Here is a 23,910-nt window from a genome sequence, read left to right on the forward strand (position 1 = left end):
TGATTTATATATAGTAATTTAGTTCTTAACCACTTTAGTAAATTTTTTCTTTGTAGTTGCCCTTCTAGTTTATTCTCTTATGTTTTCTGAACACTGTCATATCATCTATAAAAAAAAGTACTAGCACATCTTCATTCTCAATTTTATACCTCTAATTTATTTATCTTTACTAACTTTATTGTTTGGTATCCTCAAAGAAAAGTTAAATGATTATAATGCTGGTGGTCATTTTTATTTTATTTCTGACCTTAAAGGGAGTGCTCTTAAGATTTCTCCTTTGAGAACAATCTGGCATTTCGTTTTAGAGTAACACATCTTACAGTACATATTCATGTATTTATTCTTATAAACATTTAATATATTTTAAAATTTCCAGAACGATTGTGTTCTTGATCTATAATAGCAATTCCTACCATTCCCTTTTATATTAATATATCTGGAAAATTTATTAATTATCAAATGGCTATTGGTAAATGATATGACAGGAAAAAAGAGTGGAATCGTGCTGTAGGATGTTTAATGTGGACTATGCCAGGAACAAGCAGTATCATTGACCTACTGTGAAGCATAGGGATCAATTGTGTGAATAATTGAGATTTTCAGATGCATTACCTATTAATAAGGCAATAATTTTGACTATGTGTGAATAAAACTTCAATAACAGTGGTTGAAACAAGAGACCAGGATGTTTCTTGCTCAGGTAAAACTCAGATGTAGGAATTCAAGGACATCTCCTGACTCCACAGCCCTCTGGGACTCAAGCCACCTCCAGCTTTGCATTCTGTCATCCCTAAGATAGCGCCTTGCGTTTAGGGGTCAGACTTGAATTTCAATCATCACATCAATAATCCAAGCCACAATATGGAGGAAGGGAAGAGGAATTGACATGTGCCTTTCATTTTAGGACTTGTTCCAGAAATTGTGGACACTATTTCTGTTTATGTCTCTGTGGTCCACACTTAGTCACATGGTTGCTTGTGCAAAGCAAATTGGAAATTTAGCCTTAATTCTGGGAGACCATATTCCCAGCTAAAATTCTATGATTCTTTTACTAATAAAGAATGAAAAATAGATATTAAGAATTAACTAGCAGGTTTTTTTTCCAGCAGGCTGACTTTCATTATTGAATTGAGCTAATTGGATATTCTTTAAGCTTCTTTCTTGAAGCAGAAAGTTGTATTACAACTGGATCACATATATTTTTTAGTACACATTTGCAGATTATTATAAATCCTAGTATTTCCATCTTCAGCTATTTATTATTTTCCATGAAATATGTTAAAGTATTTTTATGAGAAGGAAGCATTCTAAAGCCATTTGTGATGTATTTTGTAACCACAATGTAGCCTGGGAAACTTCTGGAAGGTTTTTGTTGATGAATAGTTTTATCTAATACGTTATAAACGAGCCTAACCTTGTATTTAGGTTCTGACACAGTATTCTGACACTGGAGAGGCTGGAAAATTTAATTGTCCTGAATGTTAGCTAATACATCAATTTCTTCTACATTTTCACCCTATCCAGGAAAACAAAAAAGCAAAGTGTTGATATGCTGTGAGGTAAGCAAATATCATGACTTCCTCTTCCATTCTCCAATAAAAGCCCTGCTACAATCTCAATCCCCAGCTCTGGCATAATGGCTTTTTTTCCTTCCTGGGTTTGTGTACTAGTTGGTTCCTTTTCTGCTTCCTTAGCAGGGATCTCCAATCTCTCAGATATAGAGCCCCCTCTGTGGAAGGAGAGTCCTGGTCAGCTCAGTGACTACAGGGTGGAGAACAGCATGTACATTATTAATCCCTGGGTATACCTTGAGAGAATGGGGATGTATAAAATCATATTGAACCAGACAGCCAGGTATTTTGCAAAATTTGCACCAGAAAATGAACAAAATATTTTATGGGGATTGCCTCTGCAGTATGGCTGGCAATACAGGACAGGTAAGAATGACTCTTGTTTTCATTGTAATGATCTACCAATAGACCTATGAAGTATTTGGGAAATTGGACTCTGTATATATCCTACTGTGTTTTTAAAAATTGATTCTTTATCTTGTTCTCTTTTCCCTTATAATCGTTGTTTTTCTACCCATCCTTCTCCTTATCCACAAATCCTTCTTTTGTGGGTTGTGTGTTATTATTAGAAACTTCAATGAGGCATAAGACATAGTTATCAACTATGAAAAGACATCACATCTCATCTATTGAGCATTTCACAAATATTTGTTGAAATTCTACTAAGTGCCACACTCCTTTCTAAGCAATGAGATGAACAAAACAGTCAAGGGGATATACAAAGTGATGTCAAATTAGTTTGAATTTCTTAAAGTTCTAATTATGATATGAGGTTATAAAGAAGCGTCACATTGTTCATGAAGATCTTTCTCTGTAAAATGTTTGCTTCCTCTTGGAAATAAGGTACCTTATAGTGTATAGACAGAAGTTACATTTTGGGATAAAATATGCATGAATTGAAAGATACTTTTGTTCTGGTTGATAGAAGCTCATGAGAAAGAGTGGTGCCTGTTGCCCACTCCCAACTGATAACACAGCCAATAAAGAAACTATTGTGTGTGAGAGAGAGGGTAAGAAAAGAGCAATTTCATTTGGAAGAAAAACGATGATTATTTTCTAATATTTACATAATGCATATTACAGGTGAAACACTTTTGGTGCTTTTTCTTACCTCACATCACAACCTTATAATGTAGTTAATATTATTATCCCCATGTCATAGATGAGAAAACTAAGGCATTAGAGGTTATTTAGATAAAGTCAAGCTAGTAAGCGGTGGAGCAGGGGTTTGTTTTGACTCTCAATCATCTCTTTTCATCTGTATGCATATTGCTTCATAGTTTCGATTAGAAGGTAGAGGAGGAAATAGAAGAGAGAATCCTTACAAACGCAAATAATATTTAGGACCTATAATTCAAAAGTAGAAAACTGTGTTGTTATTAAGGAAAAGAAAAGAAATTTATTAGAAACTAAAAAATAAAAGATAAAGAATGATGGGAATACAAACACATATCATTCAGAAATAAATGCTTTTGTATCTACAAGCAAAATCTATGTGGTTAAGCAATAGTTACAGCCAGTTTCAAAATGTGTATAAGAAATACAACTGTGCATCCTCTCTCCTCCAGGCAGATTAGCTGATCCAACCCGAAGGACAAACTGTGGCTATGAATCTGGAGATCATATGTGCATCTCTGTGGACAGTTGGTGGGCTGGTATGTTCGTTTAAGTGGCGAAACAGATATTAACCTTTCCTGAAAGAAAGCATTCAAACCTAAAATCTTAGGGACAGAGACAGAACTAAAACAATCCTCTTCCTATTTTAAAAAGAAATCTATTTCACCGTGTACCTTATGGCCTTTAGGTCACATTAAGGGATTTAACAGCCACAATGTCAATAATGATTCCTTAGGACATACCCAGCTTTTCACAGAAGGAGGAAAACAAGGTTCTGCAAAAGCAGTGGCCTCTGAGGGGCCAGCTCTGGTAGTTAGGTGGGAGGTCCAGCTGATGACAAAGAATCTCCAGAATAAGTAACGATGAGAAGTGACACACCAAGACAAATGATGTTTTTCATTTTGCTCAGACCAGATGTGGTTAATATTGAAACCCATAAACATGCCAGAGATTAATGCCTACTGCAATTCGTTATACCAATCAGTAATCTCAGGCTTTAATCATATACTTAATGCTAAAATAACCAGAAGGTATTTTCTAATTCTTTCATTTAATTTTATGCTTTAGTAATGAAAACAATTTATACCACAAATCCTTAGAGGTATTTCCCAGTAGTTAGAAACATGGCCACATTAAATTTCACTTTTTCAGAGCAACACACATCATATGTATCCTTAAGCATTTTCCTCTTACTACCCCTAGTTGTTCTTTTAAAAGATTCACAAATAGTAGTGGCCACAGATCTAGAATTCAGAGTTTGTTATTCTTAGATTGGTTTAGTAGTTTGGAGGATTAGCCTGCTACACTGTGGCATAGGATTCCATTCACAAATGCCTGTCTAGGATGAAATATTCTACATCACTGATTTCTAGTGGAAATCAGTATAAGCCTAATAGCCAACTAATGAAAATGTCTGAGTCTGCTGGAATAGGTTATATATAGGTAAAATTTTTTAAAATGTGAAAATAGTCTTGTTTGATTGTCAGTCCAATTATCCAATGATCTATTGTCAAAACTTACCCAAAATTTGTGCTTTAAAGGATAAAATAAGATAAAAATTTAGTGATATCATGGTTACAAATTAAACTTACGTGTATAAAATAGAAAACATTCATTTACCAAAGCTATCATCATGTTAAAATATTTTAGATAAAAATACAAGTACAATTTACAATAAAACCATAATGAGAGGTTTTGTACCATATTGTGGAAAAGTTGATAGCTTTCTTCCATTTTTACTTAATGCTTTGAAAAATTAATATTATGATATCCATTAAAATTACTTTTTGTTTTAAAATATAGTCGACTACTTTAGCCAATATGTTATATATTTATGACTATAGGGTTATTAACAGAAATGCAATCAAAGTTATATATTTGACCGTTAGGAGGATTTTTGTTCCATATTTTTTTCCTGATGTTTAGCTTTTATCATGTTTCTGGGTCTGTGAAATTTTTTATGACTTATGCCTTCCTTAAAAATATCCTCTTTGAAATTTGTTAGTGCTTGTAGTAATAATAAATATTTTGTTCTTACAGATTTGAATTATTTTCTGTCTTCATTACCCTTTCTTGCTGCGGTTGATTCTGGTATAATGGGGATATCATCAGACCAAGTCAGGCTTTTGCCCCCACCCAAGAATGAGAGGAAGTTTTGTTATGATGTTTCTAGCTGTCGTTCATCCTTCCCTGAGACAATGAACAAGTGGAACACCTTTTACCAGGTTCCTTCTTTATACTCTTAGGAGATAGGAAGAGAGTTTATTTTGTCGTATAATTTCGTCCAGGATTTTTTTGTGCATTGCATAATATTTTCCTTAGTATGCAAATGTAAATTGCTATGCATGATATATTAATAATATATTGTAGAGTGTTATGAGTCATTAACACCTACTGCCTCAATACAGCATTAACATAAATCTATCCATTCTTCTTGCCTCAAATACATTATACAAAAATGGTGAGCATACAGGATATTTTGCTGAATGGTTAATAGGCTTTTCTGATTAATTGAATCTTCATGTCCACTAGGATATTGGAAGAAATTTGACTAAAATCAATGAAGAAAAGATAAATTTACTAGTACGTTAGTAGATTATTGCATTAGTTTAGATCTAATGAAACATTTTAAGAAGAAATTTTACTCACGATTTTATGGTACTTTTAACAGTGTTAATAGGAAAAAATAAAGACCTGATCAGTATAAAATATAAACTCTGAAAATACTTGAAGTTCAATCCTTATAGATGCATATGCTATTATTAAAACTAATGAATATTTTTGTGTTCTTTAAAGAGTGTTAGGCATTAAGGCCATATATATACTTTTTCTTAGAAATAAAATTCTTCTTTTATGTACAATATTGCTAAAATATATCTGAACATGACTAAATTTCAGGGAGAAGGGTTGTATAGTTGCTCAAATATTAATAAATTTGACCTCTTTACCTTAGTATTTGCAGTCACCTTTTAGTAAGTTTCATGATCTGTTGAAGTACTTATGGGCTGCACACACTTCAACCTTGGCAGATAATATCAAAAGTTTTGAAGACAGGTAAGAATGAATCTTTAAAGTATCTTTATTTGATATGATAAATAATTTTGGGCATTATTTATATATTTTTCTTCTTCTTCTAGAGTGTTTTTCAATCTTTATATTAAATAATAAGCCTAACCATTGGAGATTATAGTGAGGATGTGTAAATATTTTAACATGATCAGGCTTAAAAAACTGTTTTATGAAGAAGGGGAAAATTTTGAGAAAAAAAAGCCTTTCATGAAAAAACAAACAAACAAGCAACAGGCAACACATTTTCCTAACTGCAGAAAACAAAATAAAATATAAATATGTAGATGACTTTTATTATTTAATCATAGACACTGTTACAAGACAAACTATAGATAAGATAAATGTAGCAGAATTCACTTAAGCAATGAATGATTCATGAATCAGCATCATCCTGAACTAGTAGAGGTTCAGAGAGCTTCACCCAGTGATGTGGGCAGGCAGTATTTATAGACAGAAAAAGAAAGTGACATATAGAAACACCTTGATTGGTTACAGCTCAGATTTGCCTTATTTGGACATAGTGTGATGAGAAATTTGCCTTATATAGGCATGGTTTGATCAGTTGGCAGCCTGCGATTGGCTGAAGCTCAGCTGCTGTGATTGGCTGAGACTCATATTTGTTACAAGAAAATACTCTTAAGTTCGGTTGCAGTTTGTTTACAAACTACATTAAGTTGCAGTTTGCTACATATCGTGGCAATTTTAGGCCAACTTAATTTAACAATTCCCCACCTTTTGGTCTGCCTCTCAATTTTGAGAGGTTGACCAAAACTTTGGGCATTGACACCACTCTCTGTCACTTTCATCATTGGTATCAGTATGGAATTCACAGTTCACAAATCAGGACAGTTGACTGGTTATTTATGTTCTCTTTATGTTTTCATTATTCTAATTTTAAAGAGACCATTTGACATAGAATGAATAGCTGCATAAGAGGATGTAAGACTCTGGGGAGGTTAAGGTGCACCAGGGAGACTATTATGATGGCTGTCAGGAGGCTGATACTAAGAGACTGAAGGAACCTCCATGAACTGAACCAACATAAATCAAATATATAAATAATAAGCCAGAAGAAAAATCTACTTGTTTTAACCAATTAGCTTGTTTGTTGATTTCTTACAACTGAGCTTCTACCCTACATGAATTTACTGAAGTACAGCAGGGAGTGTTAGCTAGCGCACATATTCCTCCCTAAAGGTAGTCAAAGCAATCCAGTTACCTAATATACCTTTAGCAAGAAAATCTAAAGAAGTTTGCTGGACAATTATAGCCTTTGCAGTAGAGTCAGCTGTAGTAACTAATGTATGAGACATATTTCTAAGCACAACCTCCTTTACATTTATACAAAGCCAGGGGAAGAATTTTTCTACCCAACAATACCCATTAAGAAGAATTCATATCTGCTGGTAAATTCCTCTTTATTCCGTAGTTCAAATTAAGAGTTGCAGACCAATATACAGTTTCCAATTAGTTATGGAGTGACAGGAGTACTCTTGGAATCCCTTAATTGCCAGTGGCTCCTTATTTTGTAATTACTGAGACATGGATTTGCCCATATATATGGTTGGTGGTTAAATCCTCCACAAATAAAAATATATTCTGGAAGAACCCTACAGATAGTCTCCTGTGTGAGATGCCTTGTGCATTATGAGTCAGCATTATGAGTCAGCATTAGTAATATTTGTCTAAGGCCTCATTTTTTAATCATTGTATGGTTAGAAGATACTAACAACTAAAGGATTAGGGTTATAAATTTGCCTACATACGTCGAATTATATTCCTTTTGTTTTTCAAATTCAATTCTGGCTTAATTTAACTACCAAACTCTCATTATAGGTTTTGCCTACTATTAGATTTAAACAGGCAATCTGAATATTTGAGTTTAAAAGTCTAGCTGTTTAGAAAGAACTAGATGTTGCACATGGAATATCAATGAAATTTCTTATGGGGTGAACCAGAGCAGAGTATCTCTAAGATCATGTGAGGATTTAGGTTTAACATGACATATGCAATACTCAGTTAAGTTCCATGTAGAAGTAATTGAGTATGAAATCTTCATTATCACATTATATTGCCATGTATAAACAGAAAAGAAACATGGGCCAAAAAGGAAAAGGAGAAAAGACTTCATGTTGACAGAGGAGAAAAGACTTTATTCATGGTCTTGGGAAAGCTGTCTAGATCAAGGATGCCATCTTCTTCTGGGGAAAAAAAACGTTCCTAGTAAGCTTTACCTGGAGGTCTCCAATGGATGTACAGTCCCAGGGGTCTGGAGGGGCTCTCTCGAGTTGAGAAATGTGGATCCAAGACTCAAATCCCTGAAGTTGTGCTGCAAAAAAGAGCTTGGTGTGGTCCCTTCTGATGGAGTTCAAGGGCAGTCTTTCTTTGGTGTCGTTTCCGAAAGAACTGATCTCTAGGTTCTAGATCATGGAAGATCTGGTTGTTATCAGCTGGTGGGCCGCAAAGGGCTTCTTTTATCTGGTGAAAATATGCTTTGGCAAAATGCACTGAAGCCTCACAATTTTGAGTCATATCAGAGTTTAGAAGAACATGAGATATATGAGATTTTATTATTAGAGACATAGGCCTTCCAAAAACTATTTCATAAAGAGTCTTTTTATGAAATCTGTCTTTTCCTATAGGAGTGGATTTGATTGCTATCAATCAGTAGGACCTTTGACCAATGCAATCCAACAAATTCTATTAACTTTGTCTAATGCCATTGTGTTTGTAATACCTTTTTAAACTGTTTTATAACTTTTCTGGTAAAATGAGTGCCTATATTGCTAGAGATGTTTCCAGGAATGCCCTATAAGGACATTTTCTAATAACCTTTTCACTATTGTAGCATTGGCCTTCCCACATAGAAAAGCACTTATAAAACCAGGAAATATGCACTGAAGGTGGCAATTGAATTAAATATGTCTATAGGTGTTCAAATGATCCAGCATGTGCCAAAAATGTATCACTTGAGGTTTTTGTTGCCTTACCAGCATTATCAGTTTAACAAACCAAATATTAGTGATAAGGCATTTCAGAATACTCACTCCACCAATATTTTCCTCATAATTTGGATTATTTTTTCTCTTCCATGATGAGTATAGAGCTTTTAATAATGGAAGCTTTTAGGACCCAGGAAGGACTAGGAGGCCATCTGTACTTTCCATGAGTCCATATTTAACATTGAATTTATATTTTTTTAAATGTCAGTTTTGGCTGGCACACCCAGCACTTTGGGATGCCAGCGCAGGCAGATCACGAGGTCAGGAGTTCGAGACCAGCCTGGCCAATATGGGAAACCCCATCTCTACTAAAAATACAGAAATTAGCCAGGCATGGTGGTGCGGGCCTGTAGTACCAGCTACTTGGGAGCCTGAGGCAGAAGAATTGCTTGAACCCGGGAGGCAGAGGTTGCAGTGAGCTGAGATTGCGCCACTGCATTCCAGAGACTGGGGACTGGGTGACAGAATGAGACTCCATCTCCAAAAAAAAAAAAAAAAAAGTCAGTTTTGTATTTCCAAATCAGGTTAATAGCTTGCTTATTAAATAGGTTATCATAGGTAATTTGACTTGAGTCAATCTCATGACATTTGTTCAAACTGCTTATCTAAACAATTTCAGTTCTGGCTGACATAGCATGAAAATCTGCCAAAGCATTTTCTTAGTAACCAATTAATTCTTGTTCTACTTGACATTGGGTTAGATGTTTTATGAATCAATCAGTCTCTTCATAACAGTTCTGGGAATTCTCATTTGGTCCAATGGGATGGTCAGATTTCTAGGAATTTCATAAAATTTCTGGAACACATATTAATAACACATCCATACAAATACAACTTAAAGAAGGTTTAACAGTACTTATTATTTGACAAGGCTTTCCATATTATTTATCAAATAGGCCCAATTACTTTAACATCTCTCTTTTTATAAGGACAGATATCCTTTTGAGATGTTCCAAAGGCCCATCTGCAAAGCCCCAAAATTAATTTAAGGTCAATAAAAATACTTGATTTAGAATTTGATTTTTTGGAAGCTTGCCAAAAATATAAAAGATTTAAAATACTTGATCAAAATAGGATCACAGATCAGTTGGAAATAATAGTCATTCATTTTAATCAGAGTGATAATTTAAAGACTTTAAAGGCAAATACAGAAAAATTACATAGTTATAGAAAAACTTTGATCTTTTATAGAGAGGACTCAGTTGTTTAAACGATCAAAAAACCTAATGAAGACAACATGAAGCATAGGAAATTATCTTAGTAAAATGCGGAATCTTTGTTTTCTAGGACAATTACTTCAAGGGTAAAGAAAAACTTTTCACGATGTCCTACTAAAAACAGACTAATACTCCAAGAAAACCTTGCCTTAACACAGGGAAACAAATTCTAGTTTTGCATCAGTGTACCTTTGATATTAATGCTCAATTTTTAGAAAACATATAAATAATTCTCTTCTAGTTTTAGCCAACTTGATCAACACAAAATTTTTTTTACAAGATTTATCTTTCATACACCTGTTATAACTTTCTTATACGTTCAGTTTTTGTCCTATACTTCTTCTCTTCTCATTTGGGAACAACCGGTCATTCTATACCAGGATAAAATTTGATCTTCTTTTTCTTGAACAAAACAAAACATCCTCATATATTATAGCTTTTCTTACCAAAAGCACATTTTACCTGCCTACTTGCATATAGCTTTGTTTTCCTTATTTCTAGTGATTTCAATTATATATAATTAAGAATCTTAACTCTTATTAACCTTAATTTCCAGTGAACACTAGGAAACAGGCAATTGTGAACTGTTGTACCAGTAATCTGTAGACTGATAAATCTATGAATTATACTTTCTAGAAGCATGTGTTTTCTCATGGTAAATTTGTCAGTGTGGCACAAAATATGTTTATTAACAGCTCCAAATACCTTTGGTCCTTCTGCGATAAAAAACTGTAGAAGAGGCAAAATATTATCTCTATTGAAGACTAAGCTTTAATTTTTTTAATCTTGCCCAAATTCCTACCTAAGGGGTCTGGGGAGTCACGCCCTACAAACCATAAATTCTCATCAGATGGGTTTTATTTAACCCTATATATCATTACTTACTTTCCAACCTGACTATGGCATATGTGACAAAGAAGAAAATCAAAATATTTTGCCCCAAAACATGTTTCTTTGCCATATTTTGAAATGGCCTTGCAAAGCTGTCCTTCTTGGGGGAAATTTGTGTTTGTAAAGAATCTCTGTTAACATAGCTAGATCTTTTTCTTCCAGGCCCTCCCAATCCTGAAGAGATTAACTGAGAGTCTAGCACTTTTTAAAGGTCTGAATAGGAAATATTTGTCATCTATTTTCTCTAAAGCAGCCTCTATGAGACTTCAGAAGTACCGTAGTCACCACACTCTTTTATCTTAACCTGAACATTTTCATTAATCTCAGGTCTTTAGACAAACTCAAACAATTGTCGACCAGAAAATGTTTAAATTTTCCTATAGCCTGGATCCACCCCCAACCCCGTATTTCAAATCCTCCCGCCTTTCTGGACCAAACAAATGTATTTCTCAAAGGTATTTGATTGATGTCTCATTCCTGTCTCATATTTTCTTGTTACAATATGTGGTCTCTGCCACACCACTCTGCTCCTCTGCCACTGGAGTTTGGGGTTTTTATGGGTATGGGATGGGGGACATGCAGGGCCAGAGTAGTTTTGGAAAAAGCAACATTTGGGTAGGAAAACAGAGATGTGAAGTTCTCATTTAGGGCCATGGGCCCAGGCTTACTGGTGGGGACTTTGCTGGGGAACTGCCCTCTTCTATCCAGTATTTCCCTGCCTGCTGTTCATATCATTATGATTTTATTCTAAAAGTTTTAGACATGTGCCAGGTACAGTAATACAAGCTCATTAATTTATTAAAGAATATCTGGATCCAAAATTGTCTTTTTCTGGCCAATGAAGCAAGACTATCTGCCCATATGGCTAAAACCCTCCTTTATGTGTGTGTGTATGTGTGTGTGTATGTGTGTGTGTGTGTGTGTGTGTGTGTGAGAGAGAGAGAAAGAGAAGAAAAAGATAAAACTTTTAGAAATGTTCACTTACAAATTTCCCAATAGTTCCTTTTTTTTCCTTAGCTCTCTCTAAATTTGCATTTCCAAAGGAATGTCTCTTACTTAAGGTCAGGTAGAAAATTTACATTTCAGAGGTAAAGAGCTTAGACTTCAAGTTTAAATAACATCATTTGCCTCAACCGAGAAATAAGGGTATAGGTAAAGGCCCAGTTAAGATACAATGGCCAGGAAAAGTACCTTAAAGGCAAGGCTTGTTATGTAGATTTAAACCAAGGCCTTTTTCATTGTAACAGTTTCTAGTGACCTAGTCCTCTTTTTGTTCCCAGTGTAGAAAAGGAGACAGTCTTACAAATTGAGATTTTCCTTATAGATGTAATTTTTTCTTATTAGACAAGAATTTTTTTATGCCTGTACTCAGCACAGAAACTTCTAATCTTATAGTCACAGATTAATTAATCTTTTAGGTTAGTGTGTTTTCACAATTGAATGACAGACCAATAAGTAGTTGTTGTTTTTCCAAGAGTTTTTGGGGTATAGCAAAGATTATGACAGCAAGAAAGAGGTAAACAGAATTGGCAGCGCGTGTAATGAGCAGGGGTTTTAGAAGCAAGGTTTCAGTTCACTGAGAAGCCACCATGGGAGAAGCAGGGTCAAACTGAAAAAACAGAGAGGGCCAATTCTTACAAATGCTTTTCTGAAAATGGTCAAAGTGTCAATTAGACAGGATTGAACACAGGGACTTTTCAGATTTGATATGAACCCCCTCCTCCCCCAAAATCCACCATTCATAGATTTTCTTTCTGAGGGAATGGTTGATTATTATGCCAAAAGTGAAGCCTTTGTGGTTTCTTCTGGTGGGGAAACAGTACAGACAAAGGGAGTGCATTCATCAGATGGCTGGTGTAAAAATAGACAATTTTTTTCTCCAATGGCTTGGCTGTTTACAATAAAAGCAGACATCCAAATTCACAAGTTTCTTTAGTTTGGGCCCCCCTTGGTTTGGGTTTCAAAATAGGTATGAATAAGTCTTTTTTGTCCCTGGAGCTGTTGTAACTATGAAGACAAGCACCTGTTTGCATTTTGTAAGGAATTTCCTCACTGTGGCCACTGTAATTGTAAGTTACCTTTGGGAAGATTCACCCATTTCTCTAGAAAAGCATAGCTTCTGGATCCATAGTTCTTTTTTTTTTTTTTTAAACATTAAATTGCTGAAGTTCCAGATGGACGAGTTCCAGAATCTTTGGATCCAGATGAACTCATTGATTTCCTGTGTTTTGGTAACCAGACCTACCTACTGAACGCAGTCCAGTTTCTGTCCGACCCGGTCAGACACCTGAGGCTTCCCTATAGGACCCACTCCTGTTTCTGTCATGACTTTTAAACATGGTCCAGATCAAAAAAATGCTCAAATGAATTCAAAGAGCTTAAAACGCAGGTTCATGGAGCTTGAATCTAAGAAAGAACACACGCACACCCCAGTTGCTGTAAGAGATGAATGTGCACAGTGAGCCCTAGAAAGGACCTTTGCTTGGTCACTTGGTGCTTCTGGGGGTTGCTGGAGGTGTATTTTGTTTTGCTGTCTCACATTCATGTTAAAGGCTTTCCTCTGGTATCTGGTAATACTTGACTGTCTACTCAAATTTAAAAAGAAGCACTTAGGAGTTCTGACTGAGTGAGTGGAAGTTTTCTACTAAGAACATACCTCTAGAGTAATCTTGCTGGGTTGTTTAGGTAATCTTTTAACTATTGACACTGTCGTAGAAAAAAAAAATGTTTTTTTGTCACACGACCAGGAAAAGTCAGGCACACAGACGCTTCGAAGGGTGAGGGGAATGGAATTTATGGGGCAAAAAGGAAAAAGGAAAAATAATTCTCAGCAAACCAAGAGAGAGAGTCCTGCTAGCAGGTTTCCTACTTCACAGTTTGAACACCAGGCCACCACTCGAGCTGAAAAGAGCAGGCTCTTTTTGTAAGGTGCAAATTCCCTGTGGCTCCACTCCATGCTGCCAGTGAGCGTGCGGGCATGCTCAGACAAGGCCCTGGGCAGGTTTCCTCATCTGCACAAAAGCATCTGATGTAAACACTTGTGGGGCAGGTTGGAGGATATCTGGGGTCCCCTTTTTATCTGCCTAGGCATTTGGCTGTCTCAACACTATGGTTCCAATAACTTCAAGTCTTTTCTCTTGAGTTCACCCAGTTTCCAGAAGAGACACTTTCAGTCACCTGCTTCAGAAGCGAAGGCCTGGCTGTTAGTATTATTGAAGTCAAGAGAGGAGGAAGAAGCAAGGGGAGAGTGTCTTTGCATTCAGTATATCATTTACACTTATATCCTGTTTCCAAGGTGGTGTTCCTACCTTCAACCATGTTTAGTTCACACAGTTCAAGGACCCTCTGTTGTACCCTTTCCAGGGCGAGGAGTGGCAGTTACCTACTATTTGAAATCTGGAAGGAAATCTTTGTATATGATTGCTTCTTTAAAGTCTTTTAATCTCCCTGATTTTAGCAATCTCCTTTTACCCAGAAGATATTACTCAGACTTAAATCGAGGATAATTCTACAAAGTATATCAGCATTATTTTTCTATTTTTGTCTCTATTTACTTAGAATTTAGTTTTCTTGATTCTATTAAATCTTTTCAATTAGTTCTTTTCAATTTTCAGCTTCCAAAATCTTGTTGTTCTCCGCGTGTTCTGATTTTATTTCTTCTGTCATTTTTATGGAGATTTGGTAGGTTGCAAAAGTACAAGTATTTGTTAAAAACAGCATTTTTACTAAAAACTCTTTTACCTAAAAATTCCCTTCTATTGTCTCTTTAATTGGGATCAGTTCAGGATATAATAAAATATTGCGTTATGGATAAATTTATAAATAGACGCACTATTAAGAAAGCTAAAGATACATGTTTTCTATTAATTCACCTCACTGAAAGCTTAATAATAGTTCCTCAGGCAATTTGAATATTTTCAAAGTCTTATATTGGCGAAAGGTAAATCTTTTAATATGATTATTATGGAAGATTTCAAATGCCTGCTTATGTGCTCTGATTTGTTAATCTACCTGTTTATGAGGTCTCTGGTTTGTCAAGGTCTATGAATTCGTATTACAAGGTTCAAGGCTAATGATTGTTCCTTGAAATGAAGTAATAATGTACAAATTAAGATGTTTTGCTTTGAAGATCCACAGACCTGAGTTTTAAATCCTGGCTTATTTGACCTAGGAGTTCAAACAAGGAGAAACTCAATTTTCTTATTTTTAAAATAGCAGTAACAATAGTACATGCCACATAGGGCAATTTTGAGGATTAATTAAGAAATCCATAAGTTATGCTTAACGTACTGCCATATGAGAAATATTCAATATAAAGTAACTATTATCACCATGACAAAAGGCAGTAGTAAAGAACATGAGTTTTAAAGGCAGATTGACAGGGTTTAAAACAGGGCCCTGCAATTTACTATGTGTGTGGCCCTGAGTTAAGTTAGCTTTGTTTGAAAGAAAGCAGTCCAATCAACAATCACTAAACCTCAGTGTTGTACAACTGTGTTTATTGCTCAGTTGTCTGGGGTTTAGATACACAGCTCTGCTGATCTTTCCTGGGTTCACTCTCATGTTGGCCGATTTTGATTGGCTCCAGCAGGGATAACTGGGGAAGCTCAGCTCTGTTCCCCGTCTCATTCTACATCAGACAAGCCTGGTTGTTTTCCATAGTGCTGGCAGAATTGCAAGAAAGAATAACCAAATTGCGAAAATGCATTTCAAGTTTATGCTATGTCAAAATAGTTAATATTGTATTTTTTAAGTCAAGTTACATGACTGAGTCAGGAGTGGGAATTTCTGCCTATCACCTAATGTAGGAAGAACTGGTAATGAAAGTTACATAGCAGAAGACAGAATTGTAGGGACTCGTGAAGAACTGGGGCCATGGTTGCAATCTATTACATGCTGTGTATAGGAGTCAAACAGACAACAGGTATTATCTGGGTTATGTTATAGTTTGTTATAGTTTAATCTCAACAAGCATAATGCAAGTACCTTCTGTTTAATGTATCTTTTCTATGTTGCTGTCAAAATAAAATCAGATAATCGAATTTCTAGACATTATAATAGAATATAACTAGAGAAAAAAATCTTCAAATATGTGGATGATGTGGTCTTATGGTAATATAGAAGAGAAGAAAGTGGTAGATTCCACCTCAGGTGGGCTGGAATACCCTTCACCTTTGTGAAAAAGGTAATATCTATGATGAGACTTGAAACAGAACGTACCTGGTGAACCACATAGTGATTACACAATGTCTCAGGGAGAACAAGTCTGTTTGCAAAACTACAAGTTGTTTAGCATGCTTAGACAGCTCATAGAAACAGAAGATGTGACTTTTATAGTTCTAAAACTACTGAATATAACTTTAATCTTTCCATTGTAATTATCTGTCCCCATTTCTTAGGAGAAACTAAACTTTCTCACCTATTATGGGGACGAATAGTTACAGAGGCTTTTCTAATAATTACAGAGTCTTTTCTAACAACTAAACAACTACAGAGGATTTTTTTCTACCCGAGGCTTCCTGTGGTAGAAAAATGCCAATTATTTACAATTTAGATAGTAAAAATCAGACATCTATTTTTCTAGAAATCTCAATGTTTCTGGGATCCCCTGGCTTTAAGAAATCAACAGTTTCACAAAGGATATTTGAGTCTAGCAAAAATTTTGCTTTAGACTTTTGATATTTATCTGTACATTGGCAAAGAGTATGATTTAAAAATGCCTTACTTTTGGTTATTAGGTGGTATTCAAGTATAATGTGCTGAAGTAAAGAAGATAAAATGCAATGTAAAATGTAAACAATTAGTGAGATGATTCTTCCTAGATTTAGAATTTTAATGAGCCATCTTCACATCTCCTGAGGGATGGAATAAAGTCATCACAATATCAAACCTATTTTCTAAATTATAAAATTACGAATTTAGTTTGTTGGCAAGAACCAATATTTTCTGAAGGCAATGAGCTTGAAATTCTGAGGTGACTAATTATAATTAAATACTTTTCTGTTTGTCTTCTAGATATGATTATTATTCTAAAGCAGAAGCGCATTTTGAGAGAAATTGGGTACTGGCTGTGGATCATTTAGCTGCAGTCCTCTTTCCTACAACCTTGATTAGATCATATAAGTTCCAGAAGGGCATGCCACCGCGAATTCTTCTTAATACTGATGTAGCCCCTTTCATCAGTGACTTTACTGCTTTTCAGAATGTAGTCCTGGTTCTTCTAAATATGCTTGGCAATGTGGATAAATCTATAGGTAAGAACCTTAAAAGGATACTTTTAAAAATCAGTATTATGTTGAACAAATAGAGGAATAAATAATAATTAAATCAGTGATGTAAACATTACAGCACTCCAAAAATAGAGTTGAGATTTCCTGTGGGTATCCATTCTATTCCTTTAGCAATAATCACTCTTGATATATAGAACCATTTAATGAGCACACATTTTAATCTTCTTACTCATGGCCTGTCCTTTCTTCTGGAGATCATGTTGAAACTTGAAGTTGGCAAACCAACTGAAACACTTTTTTGTTTTGTTCTACATACCGATATATATTCCTTATTTTGCTCATCAGATCATTTTTTTTTTTTTAAAAAAATACTTTCTACTTTGCTCTTAAATTTAAAGAAAATGAAGACATTTCAAAAGAAAACCTGCCATGATTAATGAAATTACTAGCAATTTTGCTTACTTCAGTTCCCTTGATCCAATACTATTAGTCATGCAAGAAGGGTTTTATTCTAGCCCTTCAAATGCTGGATCTTCTAGTGAGGTAAAAAAAAAGCCAGAGAATTCCTTATCTACCAGTTTGAAAGTGACTATATCATTCCCATTTGCCATACATGCACTGAAGCATTGAGCCAAACTTAAAACATAATTATATTATTAATGTTTTTCAAAGCAAAAACATCAAGTCTGAAAGATAAAAATGGAGTAAATTAAACATGAATAAATTAAACCTATGTTTAAAAAAAACCTCTGCATCAGTTAGAGTAACAAAAATATCCAAACACTTTATAGACTTCATACAGTTGAAGTTTTTCCTTTGGTTCTAGGGCAGCATTCTCTGTCAGTAGGCAGCTTCCCTTCACACAATGAGTAGCAGACCAAGTCTTCTTTATTCTGTGAAAATTTTTCTTGGAGCTTTTTCCCAAAAATGAGTTGATCCAACTTATTCTGTTTAATAGATGTATAGTGTTATTGTTAGTTATTGCCAATAACCTAACAATGACATTTTATATATATTTTTTCTTGCATAATTTATTATTTTACCACCAAATTCATAGAAAGAACATAAGTAAAGTTGGTAAGTCAGATATTGCCAATAATGCAATGAATGACATGCCATGTTTACTTTTCTTTGTATAATTTATGATTTTACCACTAAATTAGTAGAAAGGAAATGAAATAAAATTATGGGCCATATATTGCCAAAAGGTAGTTTAAAAAATTTGCAAGAGTTTACATGTAATCGTTTTGTATCTTTTACAGGTTATCTTTGCACAGAAAAATCTAATGTATATAGAGGTCGTTCGGAATCCAGCTCTAGAAGTTATGGAAATAATTCCTGAAACATTTAACTTGAAACTTCAGGAAATGATTAATGAATTAAAAATGAAAAACTCGAACTTGACAATCAGTAATTTCAAAAAATTAATGTCATCATGACCATATAGTTTATTATTTCTGATGTTTTTGATTTATGCTTATTTGTTAAGATCTTGTACATGTATTAAAAATTTAAATGCATTCAAATTAAAATAATGATTATTTTGCTCATGATTTAAAAATTCATTAATAATTAAAATGTTTAAGATAAAAGGATATTGCATTATGCTACCAAAAAATAACTGAGAAATTAACAAACATATTAAACTTGTGTAGCTCTTCTGTTGTTATCCTATCATGAAATTTCATGACATTTAGACTAATATATATTGCTGATTTATAACCAAAATCCAGATGATTTTGAAATAAAATACTGACAGGCAGTTTAAATTTTTAAAATTCACAAAACTGAACTGGAAAATAGAATACACTAACTCATGTGTCAGTTTTCTCTGTGTTTTTGCTGACCACAAGTTTACAGCAATTATACAATAGAGTTCCCCTCCTTTCACCCACACTTGATAATGAATTCATTATATATAAAATATATAATTAATAAGTGAGAATACACTGGCCAGGAGGTGGTGATTTCTAGAGCTGACATGAAGCTTTCATATAAAGGTTTTCCCGGGGCCTCATTCACAGACTAAATCTACCCACTAACTGTTGGAAAATGAAATTGGACAAATTGGTTTGAATATACGGGTACTGGATTAGGAAAGATGTAGTTTAAATCTCAGCAATGGCTGGGCATGCTGGTTCATGCATGTAATCCCAGCACTTTGGGAGGCTAAGGCAGGCAGATCACTTGAGGTCAGGAGTTTGAGACCAGCCTGGCCAACATGGTGAAACTCCATCTCTACTAAAAATACAAAAGTTAGCTGGGCGTGGTGGTGTGTGCCTGTAATCCTGGCTACTTGGGAGGTTGAGGGAGAAGAATCGCTTGAGCCCTGGAGGCAGAGGTTGCAGTGAGCCGAGATTGCACCACTGCACTCCAGCCTGGGCAACAGAGTGACTCTGTCTCAAAAACAGACAAACAAACAAAAAACTCAACTCTCGTTTGCCAGTTGAGTTGACCTTGGGCTATTTTTCTAGCACTGTCTGTGCTTCAGTTTACTTATTGTTAGAATTAAGATTATAAAACCTACATTGCTAGATTATTTTGGGGAGTCAATAAAAACATAAATACAACAGTGGCTCGAGTTGTAGAAAAAACTGGGTTCCTGTCACATGACCAGGAAAGATTAAGCTTGCAGACACTTTGAAGGGGGAGGGGGAATGGAATTTACTGGGTGAAAAGGAAAAAAACTCAGCAAAACAGAGGGGTTCCTGTTAACAGACCCCCATCTCACACATTGAATCCCAGGTTACCACACAGGAAAAGGAGAGGCCAGGCTCCTACCCCCTGCAAACAGCATGAACTTCCCAAGGCTCCACCCCATCCCCCTAGAGCTCAGGCCGATTGGAGATTCTCCAGGACCAGCAGTCTGGTTTTTCAGCCTTTGAGCTGTTTTAGGCTTGAGGGTGGGGCTTCACCAGGGAAACCCTTGGCTGCTTCCATCTCTATCATTCCCCCCTCTAAAGAAGTACGTCTAACTGCCCTTAGAATAAGGATAAGGATAAGGATAAGGATAAGGATAAGGATAAGGATAAGGATAAGGATAAGGATAAGGATAAGGATAAGGATAAGGATAAGGATAAGGATAAGGATAAGGATAAGGATAAGGACAGATCTTCACTGCTTCCTGCTGACAGGGGGCGCTGTTTTAGGGAAATAGCAGTCAGAGCTCCCTCAGAGACCTATCTAAGGGTTCCTGGCAAAAGGAGCCATAGACAAAGGCTTTGGTTGCATGATGGTTTGGAGTTTGATGGCCTGAAGGTGAGAAGAGACAAACTGGGTTATTAGAAAATATATATAGAAATGGAATAAGTGAGGGGTAAGGACAGTTCAAAAATCCTGAGGCCTTTTACCAGTTTGCACAAGGAGAGGAATGCCAAAAGCCTGACTGGTAAAAAAATCTTTTACCCTTTTGTCAGCATGTTAGGCTTCTGGGTTCCCTTCCCCGGAGCTGAATTCTAAGCCAACCAGTTTAAGGTTTGGGAAATTAACTCTTCCCATTTTGGAGGATGCATCTGAGGGGAGTGTCCTGTAGTTTGGAGACACAATTATCTATCAGTGAAAGGGATAGACGAAAATAAAGGAAAGAAGAAGGAATTTTTTCAGAGGAGTCCCAGGGGTTCAGGATGCATCCAAAAGGGGTACAGACTAAAGATGAATGACTACTCTCTAGAAAGAGGGGAGCAGGTGTCCCTGGTTCCTTTCTCTTCCTAGCAAATACCCAGGGCACAAGAAGAGGGAAAATGTGGCTTTCCTCTTTCTTTCCTCTGTCCTTGTGCTCCCGAGTCTTGGTGACCACAACAGGGTGCCACCCATGGGTGTTAAAGTGGCTTTCAACCATGTTAACAGGGGGGCCCAGGGGATGGGAGTATCTGCTGTTACCCACGTATGCCCTATCATCCCTGCTGTCAGTAGCCTTGAATTCCCTAGACCTCATTTATGCCATGGATATTAGCGTGACCTTTATCCATGGAATGAGAAGCTAGGCTTAATTGGCGGGAATCAGTCATGCTCACCTGTGTTGTGCCTTTTAACCTCTGTGATCATCTGTTTCTGGATCCCTTAGATCCAGTTTTCTATTTTAGGGCTTTGATCCAAAGCTTGGAATTGAGTTTGGGACAAAAATGTGTCTTGTGGGGGTTGCAAGGACTCCTTATCATAAGCCGAATGCTAAAGTGAAACTGTGGAATTGAGTCTTCCTCCAGCAAGGGAGAGAAAAGGATATCTTGTGACATGCCCAGATAACTGGTGGCTACAGTTATGCTCGCTAAGATTTCAGTGCATTGTGCTTGGCTTTGGTTAGCTCCCTTTGTCTTACTTTCCCAAAAAGGAATCCTCTGGGTTATGGGCACCCTATTCATTCCCATCACCTGGCAGGATTTGCAGGATAATTGCTCATAACTAGAATATTGATCCAGATTTTTATATTACCCATTCCCTTTTGTTTCTTCTGAGCTGCAGCTGGAGATCACTGGTTGGCTCACAAGAACAAGCAGGGTTAGTCTAAAATGTGGGCAAAAACTTAAAAAAACTAGTGAGCTAATGAGTTCAGAATTTAATGACAAATATATGATAAGTTTTGAAACATAATTTCTCTCTCCCCAGTCCTCATTTTTGTTAAAAAAAATCATGAAAGGACTGAGTTGTTTGCAAAATAGTCTTTAGTCTTATACTTCGCCTGACTATTTGCACAAAGTGCAGCAAGAATAATTATCTCTAAATAGGCATTTTAGATTGGCTTTGATGGGATTCTGCTCCACAAGGAATGTCAGATAAGACCTTTTAAAGCGAAGCACAGACATGGATTTGTATCTTCAAATACCTGTGATTTGGGTGATCCTCTTCCCTTAAGGTCCCAAGATAAACCTGGAACTCCTGGGTCTGTTAGAAAGTGACATTCTTTACTGACCGCAGGTCAGGAACCCTATACAAGGACTGTGTAGAGAAGAGTATGAGGCCAGTTTTTCCCAAGGGGCTTTTATCAGCTTGACTCTTTAAAGGGAAGCACACCCTTCCAGTCAAAACCTTAGTAAAACAACCAGTTTTTCCAATTGCATCCTGTTGCAAAAGAAAATGAATTCTTATTGCACTGATGCAAACAACTATATTGCTATGAGTTAAGAATATTCACAACTAGTTTGCAGATTATAGAGGAAAAAGGCAGAGAGAAACAAACATGCTCCAAGTTTTGTTCACAGGAATGTATACTGGACTCTGAAAAACAAAACAAGGGTCAGCACTATTACAAGCAAATATCAAAAAGATTGCTTCAGTTTTCTAAGTTCAGTCCATTCAGTTAGCTTGTTTTGCTTGATGTTCATGAACATTTTAGCTCTTCATGAGTCCTGTACATCTTTCCTTTATTCCAATGTCACAATTTCCAAAGTTATCAGAAACCTATATTTGAGAGCGCCTGTCAAATTTCTATAGGTTGTTATAAACCATCTTTTAAAAAGGATTAAAATAAGGCAACAATTGTCTGTGAATAACAAAATGTCTAAGGTAGTTACAGTTAGAAACACATTTGACAATGAAGTTTGATCATCTCTGTGATTTACAATAATTTAACATAACCACCTTAATTATGATGGATAGCATATATTTTAGACATTAGAATTTTTGCAGTTTTGGAACATATATTAGTATTATTCACAAAAAAAGAAGATTGAACACCATTTTGGCAATCCCATTTACCTATATATGTACCTCCCTTTGAATACTCCAGGGCTGCTCTGAAGCCTCCAAAAGCCAGGCATCAGGAAAGACAATTTTGAAACCGAAGTTTCATTTTGGGAAGCCTGTTAAATATATTAGAGATTTAAAGCACAATGTTATGATTCTCTGGGACTGACAGTCGGTTTTTTTCAGCCTTCAGGCTGTTTTAGGCTTGAGGGTGGGGTTTCATCGGGGGATCCTTAGCTGCCTCCTGTCTCTATCACTATTGATTTTTCCCACATGTAGTAGGCATCCACAAAAAGCAGAAATTGTCATAATAATTGTGTTTAGATATGGATACCTGTTCTATTGGTGGAGCAGGAAAAGTATCTCTGATGAGCCAGGACCATGAATAAATTTTGTTGAATTCACAAACACACAGATGATTTTCTATTAGCTGTAGATAATAGAGGCAGTGTAACAAACACTCTCCAAATGTTCCCAACCCATGTGAAATGTCTATACACAACTAAACCTTCATTATTACTTGAAGACAGACAATGCTGAAGCAGCAAATAACTTGGATTAAAAGGAGAAAAATCAACAAATACCAATGCCCCAGTCCCATTGGCTTTCACTTCATCTTAGCAAGCAAGCGGGGACTGAGAAAAACTGCAGATGAGGACTCAGGAGAGAGAGACACTTGCAAAAGGGTCTGAGTGTGGGATGGAGTGAAAGATTAAATCCACCAGAAAGATTATTTCTAAACCACCAGAAATCCATTCTAAACATACTAACATATAATAGGCAGATCAGAGCACATCAGAGCACAATTGTAGAAGACAGATTTCAAAGTAGAGCATCTTAAAGGGCCAGACCTGTGACTTAAAGGGAGGAACTTTATTTAAAGGCACAAGTTTTATTTAAAGGGAAAGGCAATTTCAAGTGACAGTTTTCCAAAAGCATAACTTCTATGAGAGGAGAAAGGCAAAAAGGAAGGGATGTAAGTGTAGAAAACAAAAAACAAAAAGCACAGTATAAAAGTACTTGGAGAAAGTATGAGTGAATTCCTCTTTAAATTTTGTTGGAGCACAGGCCTTCTGAGGTTAAGTCAAAACCTATAGGCAATAAAAAATAATTGATTTGATCACATAACAATGAA

At 35.8% G+C, this 23,910-nt stretch overlaps 1 protein-coding gene across 1 annotated transcript; it reads left to right on the plus strand.

The window, feature by feature from the left end:
- The first annotated feature begins 1,603 nt into the window (after positions 1–1,603).
- On the plus strand, positions 1,604–18,631 carry CUNH6orf58 (chromosome unknown C6orf58 homolog). Its single transcript, XM_032158700.2, has 6 exons — positions 1,604–1,937; positions 3,140–3,226; positions 4,728–4,912; positions 5,641–5,741; positions 16,882–17,120; positions 18,359–18,631. Exons 1-6 carry the CDS (start codon positions 1,637–1,639, stop codon positions 18,436–18,438), a joined length of 993 nt encoding a protein of 330 aa, XP_032014591.1. The 5' UTR covers positions 1,604–1,636; the 3' UTR covers positions 18,439–18,631.
- The last annotated feature ends 5,279 nt before the right edge of the window (positions 18,632–23,910 follow it).

Source organism: Hylobates moloch, unplaced genomic scaffold, assembly GCF_009828535.3.
Source record: "Hylobates moloch isolate HMO894 unplaced genomic scaffold, HMol_V3 SCAFFOLD_2, whole genome shotgun sequence".
Classification (NCBI taxonomy): domain Eukaryota; kingdom Metazoa; phylum Chordata; class Mammalia; order Primates; family Hylobatidae; genus Hylobates; species Hylobates moloch.

Excerpts from the sequence above, each read along its gene's own strand:
- CUNH6orf58 (XM_032158700.2), top strand. The coding sequence starts at position 1,637 with ATGGCTTTTTTTCCTTCCTGGGTTTGTGTACTAGTTGGTTCCTTTTCT. Across the intron at positions 1,938-3,139 it reads TGGCTGGCAATACAGGACAG|GCAGATTAGCTGATCCAACC; the intron begins GTAAGAATGACT and ends TCTCTCCTCCAG. Across the intron at positions 3,227-4,727 it reads TGTGGACAGTTGGTGGGCTG|ATTTGAATTATTTTCTGTCT; the intron begins GTATGTTCGTTT and ends TTGTTCTTACAG.